At 45.9% G+C, this 24,128-nt stretch overlaps 2 protein-coding genes and 1 long non-coding RNA gene across 8 annotated transcripts in view; 2 read left to right on the plus strand and 1 right to left on the minus strand.

Annotated features, from left to right (window-relative positions):
• The window catches only part of LOC310675595 (uncharacterized protein), a 34,806-nt gene extending 28,262 nt beyond the window's left edge, over positions 1-6,544 (plus strand). The window contains exons 1-5 of one of the 4 annotated variants that reach the window (XM_083436508.1): positions 1,368-1,860; positions 2,054-2,135; positions 2,425-2,507; positions 4,216-4,342; positions 4,969-6,537. In XM_083436508.1, the coding sequence (XP_083292634.1) occupies positions 1,459-1,860; positions 2,054-2,135; positions 2,425-2,507; positions 4,216-4,342; positions 4,969-6,155 (1,881 nt within the window). In that variant the 5' untranslated portion in view covers positions 1,368-1,458 and the 3' untranslated portion in view covers positions 6,156-6,537. Of the gene's footprint in view, positions 1-1,367; positions 1,861-2,053; positions 2,136-2,424; positions 2,508-4,215; positions 4,343-4,968 lie in introns of those variants that run through there. The other 3 variants (XM_083436507.1, XM_083436509.1, XM_083436510.1) reach the window with 3 other exon arrangements.
• Positions 1-24,128, minus strand: part of LOC310675853 — a 53,777-nt gene that overhangs the window by 19,901 nt on the left and 9,748 nt on the right. The window contains exon 2 of the long non-coding RNA XR_014510245.1: positions 6,733-7,265. This is a non-coding gene — a long non-coding RNA (uncharacterized lncRNA). The remainder of the gene's footprint in view (positions 1-6,732; positions 7,266-24,128) is intronic.
• Positions 12,527-24,128, plus strand: part of LOC310675562 (uncharacterized protein) — a 98,315-nt gene continuing 86,713 nt past the window's right edge. Inside the window, exons 1-3 of one of the 3 annotated variants that reach the window (XM_083436413.1) lie at positions 12,527-12,749; positions 23,124-23,616; positions 23,810-23,903. In XM_083436413.1, coding sequence (XP_083292539.1) covers positions 23,215-23,616; positions 23,810-23,903 — 496 coding nt within the window. In that variant the 5' untranslated portion in view covers positions 12,527-12,749; positions 23,124-23,214. The remainder of the gene's footprint in view (positions 12,750-23,123; positions 23,617-23,809; positions 23,904-24,128) is intronic. The other 2 variants (XM_083436412.1, XM_083436411.1) reach the window with 2 other exon arrangements.

The raw sequence follows: 24,128 nt of genomic DNA on the forward strand, positions 1-24,128 counted from the left end.
TAAACAGCAGGAAGAACATTCTGACGGGAAGAGCAGCAGAATCCCTTGGGAGATGGCGGACTCTCCTTCCTTGGAGGTTTTTAAGCAGAGGTTGGATTCCTGCCTTCAAGGGGTTGGAATAGATGACCCTTAGGGCTCCCTCCCATTCTAGGATGAGGTTCCTTGCTTCCTGCAAACCCCTTTTCCCTGCAACCTCTTCCTCCAGTTTCTGGCCAAGGGAGGGAGCAGATCACAGACCAACCAAGAGCGTCCCCTCAAAATGAGCATCTCTGGGATTCTGCAATGCAGGAGAGAAAAGGAAGAGAGGACTGAGCAAGGTGGACTCGGCTTTGCAAGGGTTAAAGGGAACGGAGCTGCATTCCTAGAGAGGACAGGAAGTAAGGGGGGGGCCAGGTCCTCCAGTGGAAAAGCCCCGCCCTCCCCTTCCTGCAGGGGGGGGGTTGCTTTCCTCTGCTGCAAATGCTGCATTGTTCTCTTCCAAGCGGATCTGGTTAGTCTCCTCTCTCTCCCCCCCCCCCAGGGTGCAGTGGGGAGAAGGTGGGGGTCCCAGGGATGCAGGGGAGGGTGGCTCATGGGGGGGGGAGGTCGCAGGAACTGTCTCCTTCCTTTACATATTTTGGGAGGGGAGGGGGGGAGGTTACCGCCCCCCTTCCAGAAAAAAAAATATTCAGAGCCCCCTGGGAAATCTAGCAGATAGAAACCTAGCTTCTTTAAATGAGGCTGTCAGTAGGACTTCTGTCGTGTGTGACACGGGTCAGCGTCATTGCACAACAGAGGAAACACGTATGAATGGTTGCTCCAAAACCTCTTCGTTCCTTTCCCTTCTTTCTTTCTTTCTTTCTTTCTTTCTTTCTTTCTTCCTTTCTGCTTCTACCGCCCCCTTATTGGCAGAGGAGGCCAGCCAAGCAGATCAAGCCTAGCTTTATGAGGAGCTGGGTATGTTTACATGGAAAAGAGAGGAGACAGAGAGGAGATAGGAGAGCCATGTCACCTGGGCGTAGGATTCCAACCAATGGCTTCAAGCTGCAAGAAAGGAGATTCAGACTCAACACACCTAGTCATTTTTCACGAGGTACCAATGACTCCCTTGTCAATCAGTTCTGACTTCATGCATTGACTGGAAGGAAGGAGCAACCAGGCTGAGTCCCCTCGCATTAATCTCTTCGCTTGCCTCCACATTTCCACAATCTCCCTTCTAGAGGCCTACATCTCCTCCTCCTCCTTTTTAGAAAGATAGCTCAGAGTCTGGGCTGTGGTGCAATCCTACCCTGGTTCCCAGCAAGACCCATCCATGCTTGCTCAGGGAACCTTTTTCTTCTCCTGATATTGTACAGCTTTTGTAACAGAACAATGTATTTGCTTTGTAGGATTTCCTAAAGCTTCTCATTCATACAGACAGAACTTGGCAGAAGACCAAAGGGTTCCTTCCGATCTCTCAGAGGCTTCCTGAGAGCACAGATGGGTGAGCGAGACACAGCTGGCCCTGGAACAGGAAGAGGCCATGCCAACCAAACTGGGAGCAGTGGGGGGTTCTGGGAAAACTCTGTGCAGAAGATCCTGGGTGAGGAGGACACCCGCCGCTCAGAGGTGCAGATCCAGCAGTGGAGGCAGTTCTGCTGCCAGGAGGCCAAAGGACCCCGAGAGGTTTGCAGCCAACTCTACCACTTTTGCCACCAGTGGCTGAAGCCAGAAAGGCACACGAAAGCTGAGATGCTGGACCTGGTGATCTTGGAGCAGTTCCTGGCTGTTCTTCCACCAGAGATGGAGAGCTGGGTGAGGGATTGTGGAGCGGAGACCAGTTCCCAGGCGGTGGCCCTGGCCGAAGGTTTCCTCCTGAGTCAGGCAGAGGAGAGGAAGCAGGTGAGAGAGACTTTCCTCTGGATACTCCCAAGGGGCTCCAAACACGATGGAGAACATCCAAAAATGGTCTGCTGGTGGCCCATCCTTTTTCGGGGAATGAGATCTAACACCCTTAAAGATTCTGTCTGTGTCGTTCTCTTTCTAATATTTCTCACCATTCATTTACAGTTTTGAATCCTTGTTGTTCTTTCAGAAAAGGGATCATTTTGCAGAAATGGACCTGGATTCCTGTGAGGCAGAGAGGCCTCCGTTGGACACCAGAGAGAGGCCACTGGGTAAGGAGGAAGGTGGTTTTTCTCTGTTTGGTCTCATTCTTTTGGCTTTCCAACTCATCTGATGGTTCTTTTCATCTTGGGGTTTTTTTTTGGGGGGGGGGGGTTGGGAATAAGGGTTCAGAGGACGGGAAACTTATTTTTGCACACCTAACATGAAATGGGCCTAAATCTTCAACTGCACTGAGCAGGTAAGGCTTTCTCAAAGCCCATCTGTAGTTAGAGATGTCCTGTTTCACCTGTGAGAGAAGCAGGCACTCCTGGCGTCCTGCTTACCTTTTTTCTTTTGCAGGTGACAGAATGATGCCGGCAAGACCTCCTGATCCATCTTTTCATGGGGGCAGAAGGGAAGCAGCGGCTGTGGAACCAGATCAGGTATGGGGAAGCTATCCTTGTTGGCTTTTTGCAGTATGGTAGCGCTGCAGAGAGCTTGCTGGGGAGACCATGCATTAAAAAGGGACTCAAAAATAACTTAAACAAGATTTTAATTTCAAAAACAAAAACTCCTTTTACACTAAATACATTAACAAACAAACCAGACCCAACCACCAACCCATCCCCCAGGGTAATGGCAGAGCTAGGTGCTGCTCCTTATATACTACACCCAATTCCTGACACAGCTTAATCAATGCAACTCAGCAGCACCTGCTATGTTTCCCAGCTGTAAAGCTGGATCTCGTTATTTTCCTCTGGCCCCTTAAAGATATACACATAGGGTGAAACAATGACAAACCTTTACATTTAAAGAAAAAATTCAACAATCCTGTGGGGACAGAGGCCGAGGGATGGAGCAATGTCATGGACTGGTTGGGCACAGAGGAATGGTGGGAGGAAGCAGCCGGGGAACCAGGAAAGGAAGACATCTCAGAGCCCAAGGAGTGACGGTAGAACAAGGATGGGTGGTCAGATGGAGAAGAGGGAGAAGCCTGGGAAGAGGAGGTGTCAGAAGCTGAAGGGGCAACAGGGCTTAGTGAGCTGGGAGACTCTGTGGCAGAATGCAGTGCAGAATCAGAGGCAGAAGAGGAAGGAGGCGAGTGGGAGGAGGGAGGTCGAGAGGCAGAGGTGAGTCAGGAGAAGGAGGAGCCACTGGGGGCTCCCTCTCCTTCTGCTAGAATCCACCCTCCCTGCTTGTCTCTTAGAGCCAGGAAACGTCTGACAATGGAGGAGCAAAGGCAGGCTGCACACTGGCGCACTGGTGTATTGCTTGCAAGAAACCCCAGAGAGGAGGGGAATTGGAAAGCTGTGGGGAGCCGGGGGCCTTCACTCTTTGCAACTGGTTTTGTGCAGGAAGAGGCTCAGGGAATGAGCTGCTGTTCTCATGAGGCCCAAAACTCAGCCAAGTCTGTGAACATCGTGCTCTTGCTAATAAAGAATAAACTCCAGCTGTGAACTGTGGGATTTCCTGCCCATATAACTCTGTGACGCCAGCCTTCTGAATGTTGCCAGTAGGATTCATCTGTAGTTGCTGTTTTTATGTAATCCTAGAGTTGAAAGGGACCCAAAGGGTCATAAAGTCCAACCCCCTGCATTGCAGGAATCTCAGCTAGATAATTCAAGACAGATGGCCATCCAAACTAGGCTTCTTTTATTTCTATATTCATCAGTGAATGCTAAAATAGGCTTCTGAGCAGCGGACAGACGAGTACAAATAGTGGCCAGGATTCACCTAGCCAGCCCCATCTGCTGCAAAATGGGGCCTGCCCCCCACTCCTCCCCATCTCCATGCCCCCATGAACCCCTTGAATTTGGCTCTAGGGCATTGGGAGGGAACCTCCCCAGAACAACTCACGAGGAGAGGAGAAAGTGGATCCTTCCATCGGGGAAACTGGAATGCTTGCGTAGGCAGAATAACGTAAACATAAGCTGGAGTACCACCTATTTGCAAAAAGACGAATACCCACAGTTAAAATGCAAAATAAAACAATTCAATTAAAGCGTTAAAATAGGTACCCATAACTAAAATGTGCAGCAAAGCAATCCTATTGAAATAACACAGCAATTAACAGGAAGGAAACAACAGAGCATTGTGTAGCAGATCATATTTCTGCTGTCTCAGAGGAGGACATTTCCCTTTTTCTTTCAGGGCCCAGTGTGCTTTGAAGATGTCGCTGTTCGTTTCACAGATGAGGAGTGGGCGTTGCTGGATCCTGACCAGAGAACTCTGCATAAGGACGTCATGGAGGAGAATCGTGGGATCGTGTCCTCTCTTGGTAAGGCTCCCTGTGGGATCGTCCTATCTGCCAGGAAATTCCAAAAATACCTCTATGTGACAAACCTCATATATTTTCACAGCGCCCCCTACAACACCTGGGAACCAAACACTGCCACAACAAATAGTAAATTACAGCTTTTTCTCTGACCATCTGGCTTTTTCCCTGACCATCTGGCTGGGTTGCCCCAGCCAATTTAGGAAGCTTCCAAAACATATACAGTTGTACCTTTGGTTGCGAATGGGATCCGTTCCGGAGGTCCGGCCAGATCCCGAGGTTTTCGCAACCCGAGGATCACTGCGCATGGATTTGCCGCTTTCATAAGCTGATATTTACATAACCAGAGGGTTATGTAACCCGAGGTGCTACTGTATAAACATGAAACAGTAATAATAACAACAATCTAATCCAATGGAAAAAGTACAAAATTTTTAAAATGAGTAACTTACTTCAAACAAAGCAACATTCAACCAACGATTAGAATCCAATAATAAATACATTGGTTTATTACAAATAACAGAGCTAATGAACACTGCCTTCTCTACAACAAATTTAATGAGCATTATTCCATAACTGGGGGCTCCATTTGTTCCTGAGGCTCTAATCCCTTTTTCTCTCCATTGCAGATTGTGACGAATTGGAAATCAAGAACAAAGGTGACCACAACACAATCTGCAGAGTGGAGAAGGCACGTAAAAATTTGGAATGTGGAAAGAGCTGCAGTCAGAGCTCCCATTCCACTTCCCATCAACGAAATCTCATTGGAAAGAAACTCTGTCAGTGCATTAAATGTGGAAAGAGCGTCAGTAGCAGCTCCGATCTCACTAAACATCAAAGAATTCATACAGGGGAGAAACCCTATCAGTGTGTGGAATGTGGAAAGAGCTTCAGCATGAGCTCCAGTCTCACTTCCCATCACAGAATTCATACAGGGGAGAAACCCTATCAGTGTGCGGAATGTGGAAAGAGCTTCAGTCGGAGCTCCCATCTCACTTCCCATCACAGAATTCATACAGGGGAGAAACCCTATCAGTGTGTGGAATGTGGAAAGAGCTTCAGTATGAGCTTTAATCTCACTTCCCATCAAAGAATTCATACAGGGGAGAAACCCTATCAGTGTGTGGAATGTGGAAAGAGCTTCAGCATGAGCTCCGATCTCACTTACCATAAGAGAATTCATACGGGGGAGAAACCCTATCAGTGCATGGAATGTGGAAAGAGCTTCAGTAGAAGCTCCGATTTCACTTCCCATCAAAGAATTCATACAGGGGAGAAACCCTATCAGTGTGTGGAATGTGGAAAGAGCTTCAGTCAAAGCTCCCATCTCACTTCCCATCAAAGAATTCATACAGGGGAGAAACCCTATCAGTGTGTGGAATGTGGAAAGAGCTTCAGTAGAAGCTCCGATTTCACTTCCCATCAAAGAATTCATACAGGGGAGAAACCCTATCAGTGCGTGGAATGTGGAAAGAGCTTCAGTAAGAGCTCCTCTCTCACTTGCCATCAAAGAATTCATACAGGGGAGAAACCCTATCAGTGTGTGGAATGTGGAAAGAGCTTCAGTCAAAGCTCCCATCTCACTTCCCATCAAAGAATTCATACAGGGGAGAAACCCTATCAGTGTGTGGAATGTGGAAAGAGTTTCAGTAAGAACTCCTCTCTCACTTCCCATCAAAGAATTCATACAGGGGAGAAACCCTATCAGTGCGTGGAATGTGGAAAGAGTTTCAATCATAAGGCCAGTCTCACTTACCATCAAAGAATTCATACAGGGGAGAATCACGGAATTGTAGAATTTTCGAGCTTGAAGTGATCCCTGGTGCAATCTATTCCTCCCATGTGATGCAGGAATAGCAAGTAAAGCATCCGTGAAAGATGACCATCTAACTTCATTTGAAAACCTCAAAGAATGGAAATTCCAGCACTCCCAAGGGAGTCCTATCCACTAACAGCTCTTGCTGTCAAAAAGTTCTTCTGCATGTTTAGGCATTCTTTTTTTAAAAAAAAGAACAACTTGAAGGCATTGGTTTGTTTCCTACCCTGTGTAGCAGGCATCCTTTTGCGAAGACCCAGTTCTCTGAGTGCATGTTCTGGAAGTTGGGCAATAGGGGCAGTACAGGATTCCTTTTGGTGTACCGACCTCCCCGCTGCACCAAGGATTCCCTGCCCAAGCTGCTCCAGGTCGTGGCGGATGTTCTCCTGGAGACACCTAGTTTGGTTGTCCTAGGGTATTTTAACATCCATGCCGGCACGACCTTACAAGGGGCCGCTTGGGATTTCGTGGAAAGCATGGCCTCCATGGGGCTTTCCCTGAATATGTTTTGCCCAACTCATAACCGCGAACATGCCTTAGACCTGGTGTTCACCTCTGTGGATGTTGGTGATCTGACACTAAGTAAAAGCGAAACTAAAGAAGTGCCATGGTCAGATCACTGCCTGGTACAACTGGACTTCTCCATGAACCTTCCCCTCTGCAGGGAGGTGGGACCGATTCAGATGGTCCGCCCCTTAATGGATCCGAATGGTTTCCAGAGAGTGGTAGGGGATGTTTCATCCCATATTGATGGCCTTTCAGCTGATTCCTGGTGGCCCGCTGAAATGTGGAGTTAACCAGGGCTATTGACTGTTTGGCTCCGAAGCGCCCTCTCCGATTGCATGGGGCCTGAACAGCCCCGTGGTTTTCCAAGGATCGGAGGGCAATGAAACAATCGCTGAGACGGGTAGAGCACCGGTGGCGGATGACCCATTCTGAAGCTGATCGGATACGGGTTAGAGCTCAATGTCAAGTCTACCAAGTGGTGACAGCGACGGCAAAGAAGACTTTCTTCACCGCCTCTATTACATCTGCAGAAAACAGCAGCAGGAGACTCTTTCAGGTGGTTTGCAATTTAGCAGAACCACCTGCTCCATTAGGGCCCAGTAGCTCAGTACAGGCCACATGATCTCCTGCAATGATTTTGCCAAGTTTTTTGCACACAAAGTCGCTCCGATTTGAGAAGACGTAGACTCCACCGTGGGAGCAGGGCGGGAGAGTGCTAGAGTCTTGTCTAGTCAAGTTGTGTGGGGTCAATTCCAATCTGTTACCCCCGAGGATGTGGACAGGCTGCTTGGACGAGTGAAACCAATCACTTGTCTCCTTGATCCTTGTCCATCCTGGCTTATAAAAGCTGGCCGGGAAGGACTGGGCGATGGGCTTTGTGGGGTGGTGAATGCTTTCCTCCGTGAGGGAGCCTTCCCAGACCCATCTTTAGATCCGGCCACGATGGCCAAGTATCGCCCAGTCTCAAATCTTCCATTCTTGGGCAAGGTGATTGAGCGAGTGGTTGGTGAACAACTCCAGGCACGCCTGGAGGATTAAGACCATTTGGATCCCTTCCAATCGGGAGGCACAGGTCAAATCTGTGTCCAGGGCAGCTGTTTACCAGCTCCATCTGGTACGCAGGCTGAGACCCTATCTGCCTGCGGACTGCCTTGCCAGAGTGGTGCATGCTCTGCTCATCTCCCGCTTGGACTGCTGCAAAGCGCTCTACATGGGGCTACCTTTGAAGTTCTACCCAGACACTGAGGTCCAGCACCGAGGGCCTTCTGGAGGTTACCTCACTGCGAGAAGCTAAGTTACAGGTAACCAGCCAGAGGGCCTTCTCAGTAGTGGCGCCCTCCCTATGGAACGCCCTCCCACCAGATGTCAAAGAGAACAACAACTACCAGACTTTTAGAAGACATCTGAAGGCAGCCCTGTTTAGGGAAGCTTTTAATTTTTGATGTATTAGTATTTTAATATTTTATTTGAAGCCGCCCAGAGTGGCTGGGGAAGCCCAGCCAGATGGGCAAGGTATAAATAATAAATATTAATAATAATTATCATTTTATTTTCTTTCTCCTGTAGTAACCTATGTTATCCATCCTTTGAGAACCACGATATTGTTCTCCCTTTGCTCTTCTTTCATTTTTATCACAGTCTTTGAACTCTAATACTTTGAAGGAGCGAGGTTTTAATTCCATGAAGTGAGGCAGCTCATCCTCTATTAACAGTCGTAGCTGAGATAGGAAGACCATGTTGAGGGTCTGGAGAGAGTGTTCTGACGGGACTTAATCTGGAGGGAGAAGCTGTGGGAAGACTCTTCTTCTGGGGTCTCCTTCCATTTGGGAGGGGAGAGATTTTCTAGGAAGAGGAGATTTCTGAGTCAGTAAAAAGGACTCAGATGATCCCCTGGGTCTGGCATACAAAGGAAAATACCTTGGGAGTGGGACTGCTAAGAGAGAGGGGAACCGAGGAAAAGTGGCCCCTTGCTCACGGACCAAAGTATGAAGCCATGAAGGAAGCTGGGCTGTCCTGTCATAACTAAGTGAGGGAATGAGAGAGAAGCAGCAGGAACAGAGTTAAGCCTTTTAGCATTTATTCTGGATACCTGAAGTGTAACAACTGATTATGAGAGGAGGGAATTTAAGAGAAGCTGTGTCTGTACAGTGGTACCTCGGGTTAAGTACTTAATTTGTTCTGGAGGTCTGTTCTTAACCGGAAACTGTTCTTAACCTGAAGCACCACTTTAGCGAATGGGGCCACCAGAGCACGATTTCTGTTCTCATCCTGAAGCAAAGTTCTTAACCCGAGGTACCATTTCTGGGGTAGCGGAGTCTGTAGCCTGAAGCGTTTGTAACGCAAGGTACCATTGTAGTACCTTGTTTAATCCTGTGACATTTAGCTTAAGTAATAAGTTAACGTCTACCTGACAGAGGCCTTCCAGAATCCGATTCGGAGCCAAATTTGGAGACATATGTCACACAGACAATTTCAGAATGGCTGGGAGAAAGCAAAGATTGGTTGGGAGCTGTTTCAAAAGTAGATCGCGTGAAAATTGAGAACGGAGGCAGCCAGGAGATGTTTTATTAACACTAGTAACAAAAAGAGTGAAGGACGCAATCCTTCAGAACAGTTTTTGAAAAAAATCATGTGGTTGCCGGACAGAAAGTAGATATCTTTCGAGAGATTCCACTGAAATTGAGACTTAGAAGAACCAAATATAGATATTTAACAATAGCACTCAGGAGAGAAGACATTAGATATAAATGGGAATTCCCAGAGGGCATTTCCTTTACATACATGAAAAGCAGATACAGGCTAACATCAGAATTTCAGAGAGTCCTTTGACAAATACAGGAGAGACTTAGATTCCAACTGCTGAAAGGCACATACGGTGTTTTGTTAGAACGGGAGACGAAAGACGAAGAGGTGAAATCAGTTATAGGTCATAATATTATTGTGGAAGATTGGGAAAGGTTATGGAAAACCGATTTAAAATTCGCAGAGTGTTCCTTGCTGAAAGAAAATTATATGAAGATGATGTATAGATGGTATATGACACCAGTGCAGTTAGGAAGAATGAACAAAACTAGCTCAAATATGTTTTGGAAGTGTAAAGAAAGAGACGGGACTTTTTACCGTATGTGGTAGGATTGTAATGAAATCAAAAAGTTTTGGGAAATGATATGAGTTGAAGAAAATGTTCCAATTAACATTTGTTTAAAAACCTGAAGCATTCTTGTTAGGGATTGTATGAAAAGACCTGCCAAGGAAACTGAAAAATATCTTTATGTATGTGACAACGATGGCAAGAGTTTTAACAGCACAAGGATGGAAGAATGAGGAAATCCAACTAAAGAACTATGGCAAGAGAAATTGATGGAAATCACAGAATTGCCAAAATTGGCACACAAACTATGTGACAAGGATAACTGTGATTTTAAAGATGAATGGGAACCCATTACAAAGTACTTATAGAAGCAACAAAATGAACTGGTCTCCTTGGCGTGTTTTGAATAAACATTTACAAACTTTTTATTGATCTGTACAGTTTTGTAACATGCAGAAAATAACATATGTTGAGAAACCAGAGAGAGGAGCTGAGGAAATCTGGGGGGGGGGGAGGGGGGGTCAGGTTTTTTGGAGAGGGGAAAAATAAGGGGGGATTAAGGATGATATGTTTTTGGATAAAATGTTATGTTGAAATTACTAATAAAAATATTTTAAAATAACATTTTGAAAGTGTGTGTGTGTGTTTTTACAATCAAGCAATGTATACATTTTATGATAATTACAATACATCAGAACATCATATAACATAAGCAGGAGTTATAAAAAATAATAATAAAATAGCGCACTGTCTTTCAGGTTGTGTCTTCCTGGAGTTCCACAACTCTGCTGGGTGGAGAGGAAATGGTCTCTCCTCCTTCATCTCAGCTCCACAGCAGTTCTCTCAAAAAGACTTGGCACTCCAGAAGGCGGAGCTCAGAGCCCTTTATAACATAAAAATACAATCAAACAAGGAACTTATAGTGCTGGAGAAGTAGTAGTTTTTATTCAATTTATATACCACCCTTTATCAGGGTATCCCAGGGCGGTGTACAACATTAAAAGCACAAAACACAACAACAATGATAAAGACATAATAAAAAGCATCCTGTGAGACAGCCTAGTAATGCAGCACTCCTTCTAAAACTTGAGGGGAGACTCACTCCTCACCTGCTTTTACTATGGGGCTGTGGTGATTCCTCCAAGGGGGGCTCCTCTGCTGGCCCTCCGAAGATTCTGACATCGTCCACTCTTTCTCCTGTCGCCCACAGCCATAGAATATGAAGAGAGTGGTCCTCCCAAACTCTGCCTATCCTCCAACATGTTGCAGAGGGAAATTGGGACCCGCGACTTTTAGGGCCACGCTCCTGAATGAGTCACGTAACTCACGCGAGAGCAAGGACCCCCCAAAATGGGCGTCTTTTGGGGCCACAGTTTCATGGGAGCCAAAACAGGCCATCCCGGGAGCCAATCAGTGTCCCTGCTTTGGGAGGGGGAACACAGCCCCTCAGCAAAGTTTGTAGGATGAGCCAAGAGGTATAGCAAGACACTGGAAGGCAAAATGTTGCAGGAATTTATGCATAGTTTTTTTTGGGGGGGGGTTGCCCCTGCAGCAGATATCATGCACATGCAGCCCACTACCAAAATCAGCACCATCACTTTTGTGACCTATGTGACTTGTCCCCACAAAACACTTCATCACAGTTTCTTCCTATCTGCTCAAAGGGCCTCTGCTGCACAATACCAAATGTAAGAATTCACTGATAAAGGTATCTATGTACTGGCTCACTGGGAAAACTTCAGAAATTCATATAGACATGTGAGCTCAGCTCCTCAGCAGCCCCTCTACCTGAGTGATGATTCCTGGCATCCTGATACCTGAGTGCCAGACAGGTAGCCATTCCAGAAATAACAAACCCAGATGGAGACAAAAGGGTGGGATTAACTTGGCTGGGAAACAGGGAAATGTAAATATCTATTTTGTTACACTCCATGAGTGTTTGGTGGAGGGCAAGGGGAACCATGGGGCAGGGTCCATGATGCTCAGATTACTGCCACCACACCTCCCCTTACCATGATATATGAGTGATGTAGTTTGGGGGGTGTAACATGGGGATTAGCAGCTAATAAAAGTTTTGGTTCTCTTTTGTTCGGGGCTTCCATCTTGTTCCACCTGGTGGCAGGTGGGAGTCCTGTCGCGACAGTCTTCAAGAAAGACCAAGCCTACTGGCTGCTGTTTTGCTCTGGTATTCCTGGCTGGTGTCCTTGTTTTTTGTCCAAGGGAGCCCTCAGATTTCTCCATTAACAAAACGTACCCAAAGCCTTCAAAATGTGCACTTTCCTGCATTTTGCAGCTCAGCAATTTGTAGTCCCAGGAGAGGCAGGAACAGCGTGTCTTCCTGTTCCTCCCTCAGCTGAGACCTGCCTGGATGGAGACCTGAGAGCCACCTCTCAATATCTGGAGGGCTGACCCATGGAAGAGGGAGCCAGCTTGTTTTCTCCTGCCCTAGAGGGGAGCACCCAGAATAAGGGACCCAGAGGACCAGAAAGCAGTTTCAGCTGCCTAAACAGCAGGAAGAACATTCTGACGGGAAGAGCAGCAGAATCCCTTGGAAGATGGCGGACTCTCCTTCCTTGGAGGTTTTTAAGCAGAGGTTGGATTCCTGCCTTGCAAGGGGTTGGAATAGATGACCCTTAGGGCTCCCTCCCATTCTAGGATGAGGTTCCTTGCTTCCTGCAAACCCCTTTTCCCTGCAACCTCTTCCTCCAGTTTCTGGCCAAGGGAGGGAGCAGGTCACAGACCAACCAAGAGCGTCCCCTCAAAATGAGCATCTCTGGGATTCTGCAATGCAGGAGAGAAAAGGCAGAGAGGACTGAGCAGGGCGGACTCGGCTTTGCAAGGGTTAAAGGGAACTGAGCTGCATTCCTAGAGAGGACAGGAAGTAAGGGGGGGCAGGTCCTCCAGAGGAAAAACCCTCCCTCCCCTTCCTGCAAGGCGGGGCGGGGGTTGCTTTCCTCTGCTGCAAATGCTGCTTTGCTCTCTTCCAAGGGGATCTGGTGAGTCTCTTCTTCCTCCCCCCCCCAGGGTGCTGTGGGGAGAAGGGGGGGGGTCCCAGGGATGCTGCAGGGGAGGGTGGCTCATGTGGGGAGGGCAGACCCCGTGTGCAGGGGGTTCTGCCAGGGAGGGGCGAGGTCGCAGGAACTGTCTCCTTCCTTTAGATCTTTGGGGGGGGGAGGGGAGGAGGTTACCCCCCCCCTTCCAGAAAAAGAATTATTCAGAGCCCCCTGGGAAATCTAGCAGATAGAAATCTAGCTTCTTTAAATAAGGCTATCAGTAGGACTTCTGCTGTGTGTGACACGGGTCAGCGTCATTGCACAACAGAGGAAACATGTATGAATGGTTGCTCCCAAACCTCTTCGTTCGTTTCCCTTCTTTCTTTCTTTCTTTCTTTCTTTCTGCTTCTACCGCCCCCGTATTGGCAGAGGAGGCCAGCCAAGCAGATCAAGCCAAGCTTTATGAGGAGATGGGTATGTTTACATGGAAAAGAGAGGAGACAGAGAGGAGATAGGAGAGCCATGTCAGATTAGATAATTTATTACGGTCAGAGATCAGCTTATAAAACACACTTGGGGGTACAGTCACAGAAGTAAAACAAGCAATTTATGTACAACAATAAATTTAAAAACAATATACACCAATAAACTATACCAGGGAGTTGACTCAGAGTCACCCATGAAACCGAGTTTGGGGATTTTCATGACGGACTATTTTGAGTTGGGAGATGGTCTGCGCCTACAGATCTGTACACAGAATCTGGCGACCATCCAGGTCTTCTTCTGATCTTTGCCTAAGAGGAAAAGGTCTAAGTTTTGCTTTTGCGGGAGGTCAGCGAGCCTCACTAGCAGGGGATCAATGGTCTTACTACGTGCCTCTTCGTAAAAGGGACGTCTAAAGAACAAGTGTTTTGGCTGCCTATCTCTCCCAATGGACAGGTGAAAATACGGGACTTTTCTAAAGGCTCCATCTAGGACCAGCGAGGGAAGAGCCGAGCTTCTGGCGAGTGTAAAGGCCCTTCTTTCATTTCTAAAGGTACCCCTGCCCGTGCGGGCCAGTCTTGACAGACTCTAGGGTTGTGCGCCCATCTCACTCAAGAGGCCGGGGGCCAGCGCTGTCCGGAGACACTTCCGGGTCACGTGGCCAGCGTGACATCGCTGCTCTGGAGAGCCAGAGCCGCACACGGAAACGCTGTTTACCTTCCCGCTAGTAAGCGGTCCCTATTTATCTACTTGCACCAGGAGGTGCTTTCGAACTGCTAGGTTGGCAGGCGTTGGGACCGAACAACGGGATCGCACCCCGGCGCGGGGATTCGAACCGCCGACCTTTTGATCGGCAAGCCCTAGACGCTGAGGCTTTTACCCACAGCGCCACCCGCGTCCCTCTTTCATTTCTAGGTGCGGGAAAGAAGAGATATTCTGCCGGTGCGGCTATATATTTCTCGATTTCTCCAATTTTATAGTCGGAGCACCTTGCGCAGTCCTGTTCTCTCTCGGTATCTACCGTATTTTTCGCACCATTGGACGCACTTTTTCCCTCCTAAAAAGCAAGGGTTGAGCGCCAGCGATCATGGCGGCCCCCTGCTGAGCACCGGAGGGGGAGCTCCGAAAAAACAGGGTTCAACCGCTACGGCGACGTGGTGAACCCCTGAAAACGTAGGCGGAGGAAGCCTACGTCCGTGGGACTCGGCGGGCACCAACAGCGATCCCCTAAAACGTTTCTGGGGCTCAGGAAGAGCTCCGGAGTGTGGAGGGGGTAACGCGGTGCTGAGAGTCAATCGCTTCTTTTTCGGAGAGACGTCGCACAGCCGTGATCGGAGGAGCGCTCAACTTCTTCTTGGGACAAATTGGATTATAAAAGAACTTTCCGTGAGTAGGAGAATTACAAATTTTAAAAGGGAAAGAAACAAATTAAGGAACTTTTGGATTTGGCAAGTTAAAAAAGCAAGCTAAATTAGAACCGAAGCGGTAAGGTTTAACCAGGAAGTCAGCCTTCCGCTCTGTATATAGCTGGAAACAAAGACTTTTGCGTGCCAAACCTTTAAAAGTGCTTTTGAAGAAACGGAATCTGGCGTTTTGATAAGGATCTTTTCCCCCCCTAAGTGGCAGGGAAAAGGGGGGGAAGGACTGGAAACTGTATTGCCTGCGTAAGAAAGAGCTGACTGTGGGGGAACCACCGCCCGGCGCGCCCGGCGCGCCCAGAACCACCGCCCGGCGCGCCCGGCTCTGATCTGTCAATCTGAAAACACAGGGTAAAGGAGGGACTGCGGAGAGAGACTCTGAGATTTTAAGCTCTGCAAACTGGATTATACTGTTAAAAGCTGAGACTGTTTAAGTCTTGTTACTGGGAGGAATTAGCTGCAAAGTTGCTGGGAAGGAGAAGGAGAAGACGGGAGCCATTGTTCCCAGGGGCTATTGTATCCCCCTGGTGGACATAAGGATTGTTACAAAGACTGATACAAAGAAACAGAAAGCAACTGGGAATTTTCCACTGTTTGGTTTTAAAATCTGACAGCTTGCTGCAGCTGGGAAAGTGACTGGGGACTTTCCACTGTTTTGACTTCAAGTCTGACAGCTAGCCTCAGCTGAGAGTGACCTTGAAATAAGTTGCTGTGGTATGGCAAGTGATAAGGGAAAAGTAGACCAGCTGCAGGAGAAGACTACAAGATCTGGGAAAACCTTTTACTCAGGAAGAAGAGCCTCTATACCTGACCCAATTGGAGGTGCATCTGTACAACCTAAACCAAAAGCTATGTCTTCAACTGAGGACCTTTTCAATACAGGATTTGCAAAAATTCAAGAATCATTAAATAAATTGACAGAGGAGGTTGTAGAAACAAACAAAAAGGTGTCAGAGACATCTTCTAAAATAGATCAAAATACAGCTTGTATTAAACAAAATACGAATTTAATTCAGCAATTATTGCAGGAATCATCAAAAACAAGGAAAATTGCAGAAGAAGCTAAAGCAGCTGCAGAGGCCACAGAAGAAAAAATACCACCGATTAACAGGCAACTTGAGGACTATAGAACAAGATTTTCCATGCTTGAATTAAAAGATAAACAAACGAATCTCAGGATCAGATCCTTGGCAGAAATTGAAAAAGAAGGTCTTAAGGAATTTCTTGCACAGGAATTTGCAGATTTCTGGAAACTGGATCTGGATAAAGAAGAAATCAAAATAGTAAGTGCTTTCCGACTGGGTAAAACAAGCAGGAGAATCAAGACAAGAGACTGTTTGGTCACCTTTGGATCTAAAGAGGAGAGAGATAAAATTTTGGGACTACATTTCCAAAGGCCTTTGGAAGTTGGTGAATCAAGAGTGGAATTGTTCAGGGACATCCCCAAACATCTCTTAGACCTCAGATCTAGCTACAGAGACTTGGTCACACAGCTGAGAAAGAACAACATCATCTTTAGGTGGGAGTTCCCTGAAGGGCTTTCGTTTAGTATAAAAGGAAGGAAAATAAAAATAAAATCAGTGGAAGATAAAGACAGATTTTTAAAGGACTACGAGGAGGACTTACAGAAGGAATTCTTTAAAGACCAAGACCCGTCCGATACACAAGAGAGAAAAAGGAGAGATATAGCTAAAGCAATCTTGGATTTGGACAAGACGACACCACCGGGACCAGAAGAGAAAGAAGACACATTGGGAGCTTCTGGAGGAATATAGCAGACCAATTTCAAGATGTCTCTGCAACTATTAAGCTGGAACTGCAACGGTCTAAACGTGGTTTCTAAGAGAAAATCAATTTTTCACATTTTAAAAAAAGAACAATTGGACTTGATTTGTTTACAGGAAACACATGTAACTAGGCTCCATAGAAAAATTCTAATTAATAAAAGACTAGGTCAAGAGTTTATTTCATCGGACAAAGTTAAAAAAAGAGGAGTGGTGGTATATGCAAAAGAGAGCCTAGCACCAAAATTAATTTTTAAAGATGAACAAGGAAGATATTTGGCAATTGAAATTCAACACCATGGACAGAAATATCTGATTGTTGGCGTATACGCACCGAACGAAGGAAAATCGGAATTTTTCAAAAAGTTACATGAGACATTGATGGACTATCTGGAGTACAATGTGATCTTGATGGGAGATATGAATGGAGTTGTTTCTACAAATATGGACAAGGCACAACGGCAGGTAGTCACCAAAGATGGGAGACTACCGAAAACTTTTTTTGAACTGACTGATAACCTGGACTTGGTGGATATCTGGAGAACCAAAAATCCTTTAGAAAGAGAAGGAACCTTCTTTTCTGAAGCCAAAAAGACATGGACAAGAATTGACCAAATCTGGATCACAAGAGGACTGGCACCAAAGACAAAAAAAGTAGAAATCTGCCCAAAGACTTACTCCGACCACAATGCTGTAAAGATGGTAATGAACTTACAACCAACTGGTTCTTTCAGATGGAGGATGAATGACTCTCTGTTTAGAGATGAGGAAATAACCAAGAAGGCCCAGAAAACTCTGAAAGACTATTTTGAGATAAATTTAAACACTACGGTGGAAAAAAGAACTGTATGGGACGCAAGTAAAGCTGTTATGAGAGGATTTTTGATACAACAGAACGCACTCAAGAAGAGATTACAACAGGAAAAAAGAGAAAAGATATTGGAAAAGATTAAGGAAGGTGAAAAAAGACTGAGATCAAATCCAAAATCACAACAAATCTTGAGAGAGATAAAGTTATATCAAGTACAATACATGCAAATGATAAATCAAGAGATTGAATGGAAGGTTAGACAAATGAGACAAAGAACTTTCGAATCAGCAAACAAATGTGGAAAGTTATTGGCATGGCAAATAAAGAAGAGACAGAAAATGAATACAATAACAAATTTAGAAGAGGAAGGAAGAATTATTCAGAACCCAGTGGAAATTAGGAGTGCCTTTCAAAGATACTTTAAACAGCTTTATTCACAACAACCACAGAAGGAAGCAGATATGGAGGAATTCTTGAAAGAAAATGGGCTACCGGAAATATCTCAAGAAAGTAAATTTAAATTGAGCTGCAGGATAACAGAACAAGAGGTAGAGAGCGCCATCCAAAATATGAAACTTGGCAAGTCCCCAGGACCTGATGGGTTGACGGCAAGATATTATAAATCAATGAAAGACTGGCTAATTCAACCCTTGAAGGATATATGTAATGACATATTACAGGGGAAAAGGACACCAGAAACGTGGAAAGAAGCTTTTGTGACTCTCATACCAAAGACAGAATCGGAAAAACACCAACTTAAGAACTATCGGCCTATATCATTACTTAATGTGGATTATAAAATTTTTGCTGACATTTTGGCTAGAAGATTAAAGAGGGTTTTAGTGGAGGAGATTCACAAGGACCAAGCAGGCTTTCTCCCAGGAAGGCACCTATCTGATAATGTAAGGAATATAATTGACATTTTGGAACTTTTACAGGAAAGAATAAACACAAAAGCAGCTTTAGTATTTGTGGACGCGGAGAAAGCCTTTGATAACATTTCTTGGGGTTTTATGAAAAAGAATCTCCATAGTATGGGGGTAGGCCAAGAGTTCGAAAATGGTATAGGTGCAATCTATTCTGAACAAAAAGCAAAATTAATTGTTAACAATGTTTTGACTGAAGAGTTCAGAATAGAAAAAGGAACACGACAAGGTTGTCCTATTTCCCCTCTGCTTTTTATATCGGTCCTGGAGGTGTTGCTGAATATGATTAGAAAGGACCAGATGGTAAGAGGGATACAGGTCGGAGTTAAACAATTTAAATTAAGAGCATTTGCAGATGACTTGGTTTTGACATTGCAGGAGCCAGAGTCCAGTGTGAAGAGGGTTTTAGAACTGATTCAAGAGTTTGGTCGATTAGCAGGTTTTAAACTCAACAAAACAAAAACTAAGGTTTTGACAAAGAATCTAACAGAAAAAGAGAAAGAAAGGTTTCAGAATGAGACAGGTTTGACAGTGGTGAAAAAAGTGAAATATCTGGGAATTATTATGACCTCAAAAAATGGGAACTTATATAAGGATAACTACGAAAAATGTTGGATGGAGATAAAAAAAGATCTAGATATATGGTCTAATCTAAAACTCTCACTGTTAGGTCGTATTGCTGTGATAAAGATGAATGTATTGCCAAAAATGTTATTTTTGTTCCAGACACTGCAGATTATTGATAAAATGGACTGTTTCAAGAAGTGGCAGAAAGATATATCCAGATTTGTCTGGCAGGGCAAAAAGCCAAGAATAAAATTTAAAATATTAACAGATGCAAAGGAAAGAGGAGGCTTTGCCCTGCCAGACTTGAAACTTTACTATGAAGCAGCAGCTTTTTGCTGGCTGAAAGAATGGCTACTTCTTGAAAATACAGATATACTGGACTTAGAAGGATTCAATAATGCGTTTGGGTGGCATGCTTACTTATGGTATGACAAGGTTAAAGTTCACAGAATGTTTAAGATTCACATTGTCAGGAAAGCATTGTTTAATGTATGGATTAGATATAAGGATTTCTTTGAAAACAAGACTCCAAGGTGGTTATCTCCGATGGAAGCAAAAGCAGTCAAAAAACTCAATATGGAGGCCAATTGGCCAAAATATTGGGAGATACTAGAACAAGATGGAGATAAATTGAAACTGCAGAGTTTTGACAAATTAAAAAGTAAAGTCCGTGATTGGCTCCACTATCATCAGATAATGGAGGCATATAAATTGGATAGAAAAATTGGCTTCCAGGTGGAAAAATCAAAATTGGAAACAGAATTGCTAGAACCCAAAACTAAGGTATTGTCAAGAATGTATAATCTGCTGCTGAAATGGAATACACAGGATGAGGAAGTGAAATCAGTAATGATTAAATGGGCACAAGATGTGGGTCACAACATAATGCTAGCCGACTGGGAACGGTTATGGACCACTGGGCTAAAGTTTACGGCATGTAATGCCCTAAGAGAAAATATTATGAAAATGATATACAGATGGTACATAACACCAGTCAAACTAGCAAAAATTTATCATATGCCCGATAACAAATGTTGGAAATGTAAAGAAACTGAAGGTACCTTTTTTCATCTCTGGTGGACATGCCCAAGGATTAAGACCTTTTGGGAGATGATCTATAATGAACTGAAGAAAGTATTTAAATACACATTCCCAAAGAAACCGGAGGCCTTTCTCCTGGGCATGGTCAACCAAGAGGTACGTATGAAAGACAGGATATTTTTTATGTACGCCACAACAGCAGCAAGAATACTTATTGCAAAGTATTGGAAGACACAAGAATTACCCACGCTGGAGGAATGGCAGATGAAAGTCATGGACTATATGGAATCCGCAGAAATGACTGGCAGAATCAGAGACCAGGGTGAAGAGACGGTGGAGGAAGATTGGAAGAAATTTAAAGACTATTTACAGAAACACTACAAGATTAATGAATGTTAAAATAACATCAGATTGAATGTAGAAGGTTATTGGAGTAAAATTTTAAGGATCAGAAGACCCAACATTCTAAGTTCTAAGCATTGAATAAGCTATATTAAGACATTCAAATCAGAAAAGAGGTTAATTATGACAGAGGAATGGGATTTGTTGTTTAATTGTATGAATTGGAATACAGGGAAGGGAGACTCGGGGAAGTCAGAGAAACAAGTTAATGCAAGATTAATATGAAGATAAGATTGTTTTTATTTCTGTTTTTTGTAGTATGTTATGTTTGTGTAATTCTGTATGTTTTTGGTGTATTGTTTGTTGTTTTGTTTTGCTTTGTTGTCTTTTATGCAAAAACGAATAAAATATTTATAAAAAAAATAAAATAAAAAGCAAGGGAAAATGTGTGTGCGTCCTATGGAGCGAATGCAAGGGGGAGGCAGGCGGGAAAAGCCCCCAAGAGCCGCACACAAGCTTTGTGCGCTCTTGCGGGCTTTTCTCCAGGAGGGAGAAGGGACTGACTGGCCGCATCGGTCCGTTCTCCCTCCTCGGGGAAAAGCCCCAAAGAGCGGCGCCCTCTTTAAAGGCTGTGCGGCTCCTGCGGGCTTTTCTACGAGGTGGGGGAATCCCCCCACCTCCCAGAAAAGCCAGGAGAAGCCGCGCAGCCCCTTTAAAGAGCGCACGGCTTCTGCGGGAGGTGGGGGAAGCTGCAGCAGATTCCCTCCTCCCGCGCTCCCTTTGAAGCGGCAATGTGGGAGGGGAGCAGCTTACACTCGTGTAAACAGCTCCTCTCCCACTTTCCTCCTTCAAAGCAACTACGGAGGAGAGAAGGAAGGGGACCATGGATCCTCCGCTGCTCACAGGGATTCCTCCGTGATTGCTTTGAATCAGGAAAGTGGGAGGGGAGCAGCTTACACTCGTGTAAGCAGCTCCTCTCCCACTTTCCTCCTTCAAAGCAACTACAGAGGAGGGAAGGAAGGGGACCATGGATCCTCTGCTGGCGAATGCAGCAGATTCCCTTCTCCCGGGCTCCCTTTGAAGCAGCAAAGTGGGAGGGGAGCAGCTTACACTTGTGTAAGCAGCTCCTCTCCTGCTTTCCTCCTTCAAAGCAATCACGGAGGGGGGAAGGAAAGAGACCATGGATCCTCCACCGCTTGCGACTGCAGCGGATTCCCTTCTCCTGGGCTCCCTTTGAAGCAGAAAAGTGGGAGGGGAGCAGCTTACACTTGTGTAAGCAGCTCCTCTCCCACTTTCCTGCTTCAAAGTGGAGGGAATCCAGTGCAGTTGCGAGCAGAGGATCCATGGCTCCGCTTCCTTCCCTCAAAGCAGGGTGCGGGGGTGCAGGGGGGAAAGAGGGCAGGAAATAGAGGCCTGGCAGGAAGACACAACCACACTTTGACCACTGAAAGTCCACCCCAGCCTCCCCAGATTTCCACTGAGATGCCCAGGCTAATCTCGATGGCCATAAGTCAGGCTCAGCATTATTAACTGGACTTAGATAAGCCATGGTTCCCCTTCCTACCCTCCTCTGAGGCTCGCTTTAAAGCAGCAAAGCGGACAGGAGCCGCCCGCTTTGCTGCTTTAAATAGTTTAGTGCAACATTTGATTCAGAATATTTTTTTCCGTATTTTCCTCCTCTAAAAACTAGGTGCGCCCTATGGTCAGGTGCGCCCTATGGTGCGAAAAATACGGTAATATTCTTTGCCTGACCGTGGCTTTTGCCTGGCCCAAGCCCAGACTTAGAAGGGCTTGAGGGGCAAAACCCAGTTTCTGGAGGGTGTTCAGAACTGCAGTCTGCCAGCCTGACTGGAATTGGTCGCAGAGGATCAGTGGGGCTATTCCTCTGGGGAGCAGATTCAATGCCAGCCATTTGTAGAACCATAAAGGAGTTGTGCCAAAGTTTTGGCCTTGTATAGTTTTCGAGCTGCGGGAACGAAGAAGCCCCCTTGTGTTCTGAAAAAATTCAGGATACAATTTGCGGTTTTTTCCGCTGAACTCTCGATGGAGTTTATGTGTAGTTTGTTGGCTCCTGAGGCCTGTACCACCATTCCTAGATACTTATAGTTTGTGACTTGTTCTAATTTATGGCCTTGGAGTTCCCAGCTTTTAAGCTTTGGTTTTGCCCCAAAAGCGAGTATCTTGGTCTTTTGATTTTGAGACATTCAGATTCACAGTATGCTGCGAGCTTTCTTAGTGCTCTTTTGAGTCCAATGGGGGTTCTAGATAAAATTACTGCATCATCGGCATATAGCAGGACCGAAATATGCCGATTTGCGAGCTTCGGAGGGTGGAGTTCTGAGTCATGGAGTGCAGATACTAAATTATTTAGATAGAAATTGAATAGTAGAGGGGCCAATAGGCACCCTTGCCTGACTCCTTTAGAGGTTTTAATAGGGTCCGTTAGGTGTCCTAGGCGGCTACACCTGACTCTAAGAGCCGTGCTTGCCTGCAGTGCCTGAAATAAGAGCAGAAGCCTTCTGTCTATGTAGGTACCCTGTTGTCTGTCCCAGAGTCTGGTTCTGGAGACTGTATCAAAGGCTGCTTTTAGATCAACAAAGGCAGTGTATAGTGAGGCCGGCCTTTAGGAGAGCCAAGTCACCTGGGTGCAGGATTCCAACCAATGGCTTCAAGCTACAAGAAAGGAGATTCAGATTCAACACACGTAGTCATTTTTCACGAGGCACCAATGACTCCCTTGTCAATCATGCATTGACTGGAAGAAAGGAGCAACCAGGCTGAGTCCCCTCGCATTAATCTCTTCGCTTGCCTCCACATTTCCACAATCTCCCTTCTAGAGGCCTACATCTCCTCCTCCTCCTTTTTAGAAAGATAGCTCAGAGTCAGGGCTGTGGTGCAATCCTACCCTGGTTCCCAGCAAGACTCATCCATGCTTGCTCAGGGAACCTTTTTCTTCTCCTGATATTGTACAACTTTTGTAACAGAACAATGTATTTGCTTTGTAGGATTTGCTAGAGCTTCTCATTCAGACAGACAGAACTTGGCAGAAGACCAAAGGGTTCCTTCCGATCTCTCAGAGGCTTCCTGAGAGCACAGATGGAAGAGGGAGACTCAGCTGGCCCTAGAGCAGGAAGAGGCCATGTCAACAAAACTGGGAGCAGTGGGGGATTCTGGGAAAACTCTTTGCAGAAGATCCTGGCTGAGGAGGACACCCTCCGCTCAGTGGTGCAGAGCCAGCAGTTGAGGCAGTTCTGCTGCCAGGAGGCCAAAGGACCCCGAGAGGTTTGCAGCCGACTCTACCACCTTGATCATCAGTGGCTGAAGCCAGAAAGGCATACAAAAGCTGAGATGCTGGACCTGGTGATCTTGGAGCAGTTCCTGGCTGTCCTTCCACCGGAGATGGAGAGCTGGGTGAGGGAGTGTGGAGCGGAGACCAGTTCCCAGGCGGTGGCCCTGGCCGAAGGTTTCCTCCTGAGTCAGGCAGAGGAGAGAAAGCAGGTGAGAGAGACTTTCCTCTGGATACTCCCAAGGGGCTCCAAACAGGACGGAGAACATCCCAAAATGGTCTGCTGGTGGCCCATCCTTTTTCTGGGAATGAGATCTAACACCCTTAAAGATTCTGTCTGTGTCGTTCTCTTTCTAATATTTCTCACCTTTCATTTACTGTTTTGAATTCATATTGTTCTTTCAGAAAAGGGATCATTTTGCAGAAATGGACCTGGATTCCTGTGAGGCAGAGAGGCCTCCGTTGGACACCAGAGAGAGGCCACTGGGTAAGGAGGAAGGTGGTTTTTCTCCGTTTGGTCTCATTCTGTTGGTTTTCCAACTCATCTGAGGGTTCTTTTCATCTTGGTTTTTTTCTTTTTCTTTGAGGGGTGGGGGTTGGGAACAAGGGTTCAGAGGAGGGGAGACGTATTTCTGCACACCTAACATGAAATGGGCCTAAATCTTCAACTGCACTGAGCAGGTAAGGCTTTCTCAAAGCCCATCTGTAGTTAGAGATGTCCTGT

This window comes from Podarcis tiliguerta, assembly GCF_965153285.1.
Source record: "Podarcis tiliguerta genome assembly, chromosome: 4".
In the NCBI taxonomy this organism is placed as follows: Eukaryota; Metazoa; Chordata; class Lepidosauria; order Squamata; family Lacertidae; genus Podarcis; species Podarcis tiliguerta.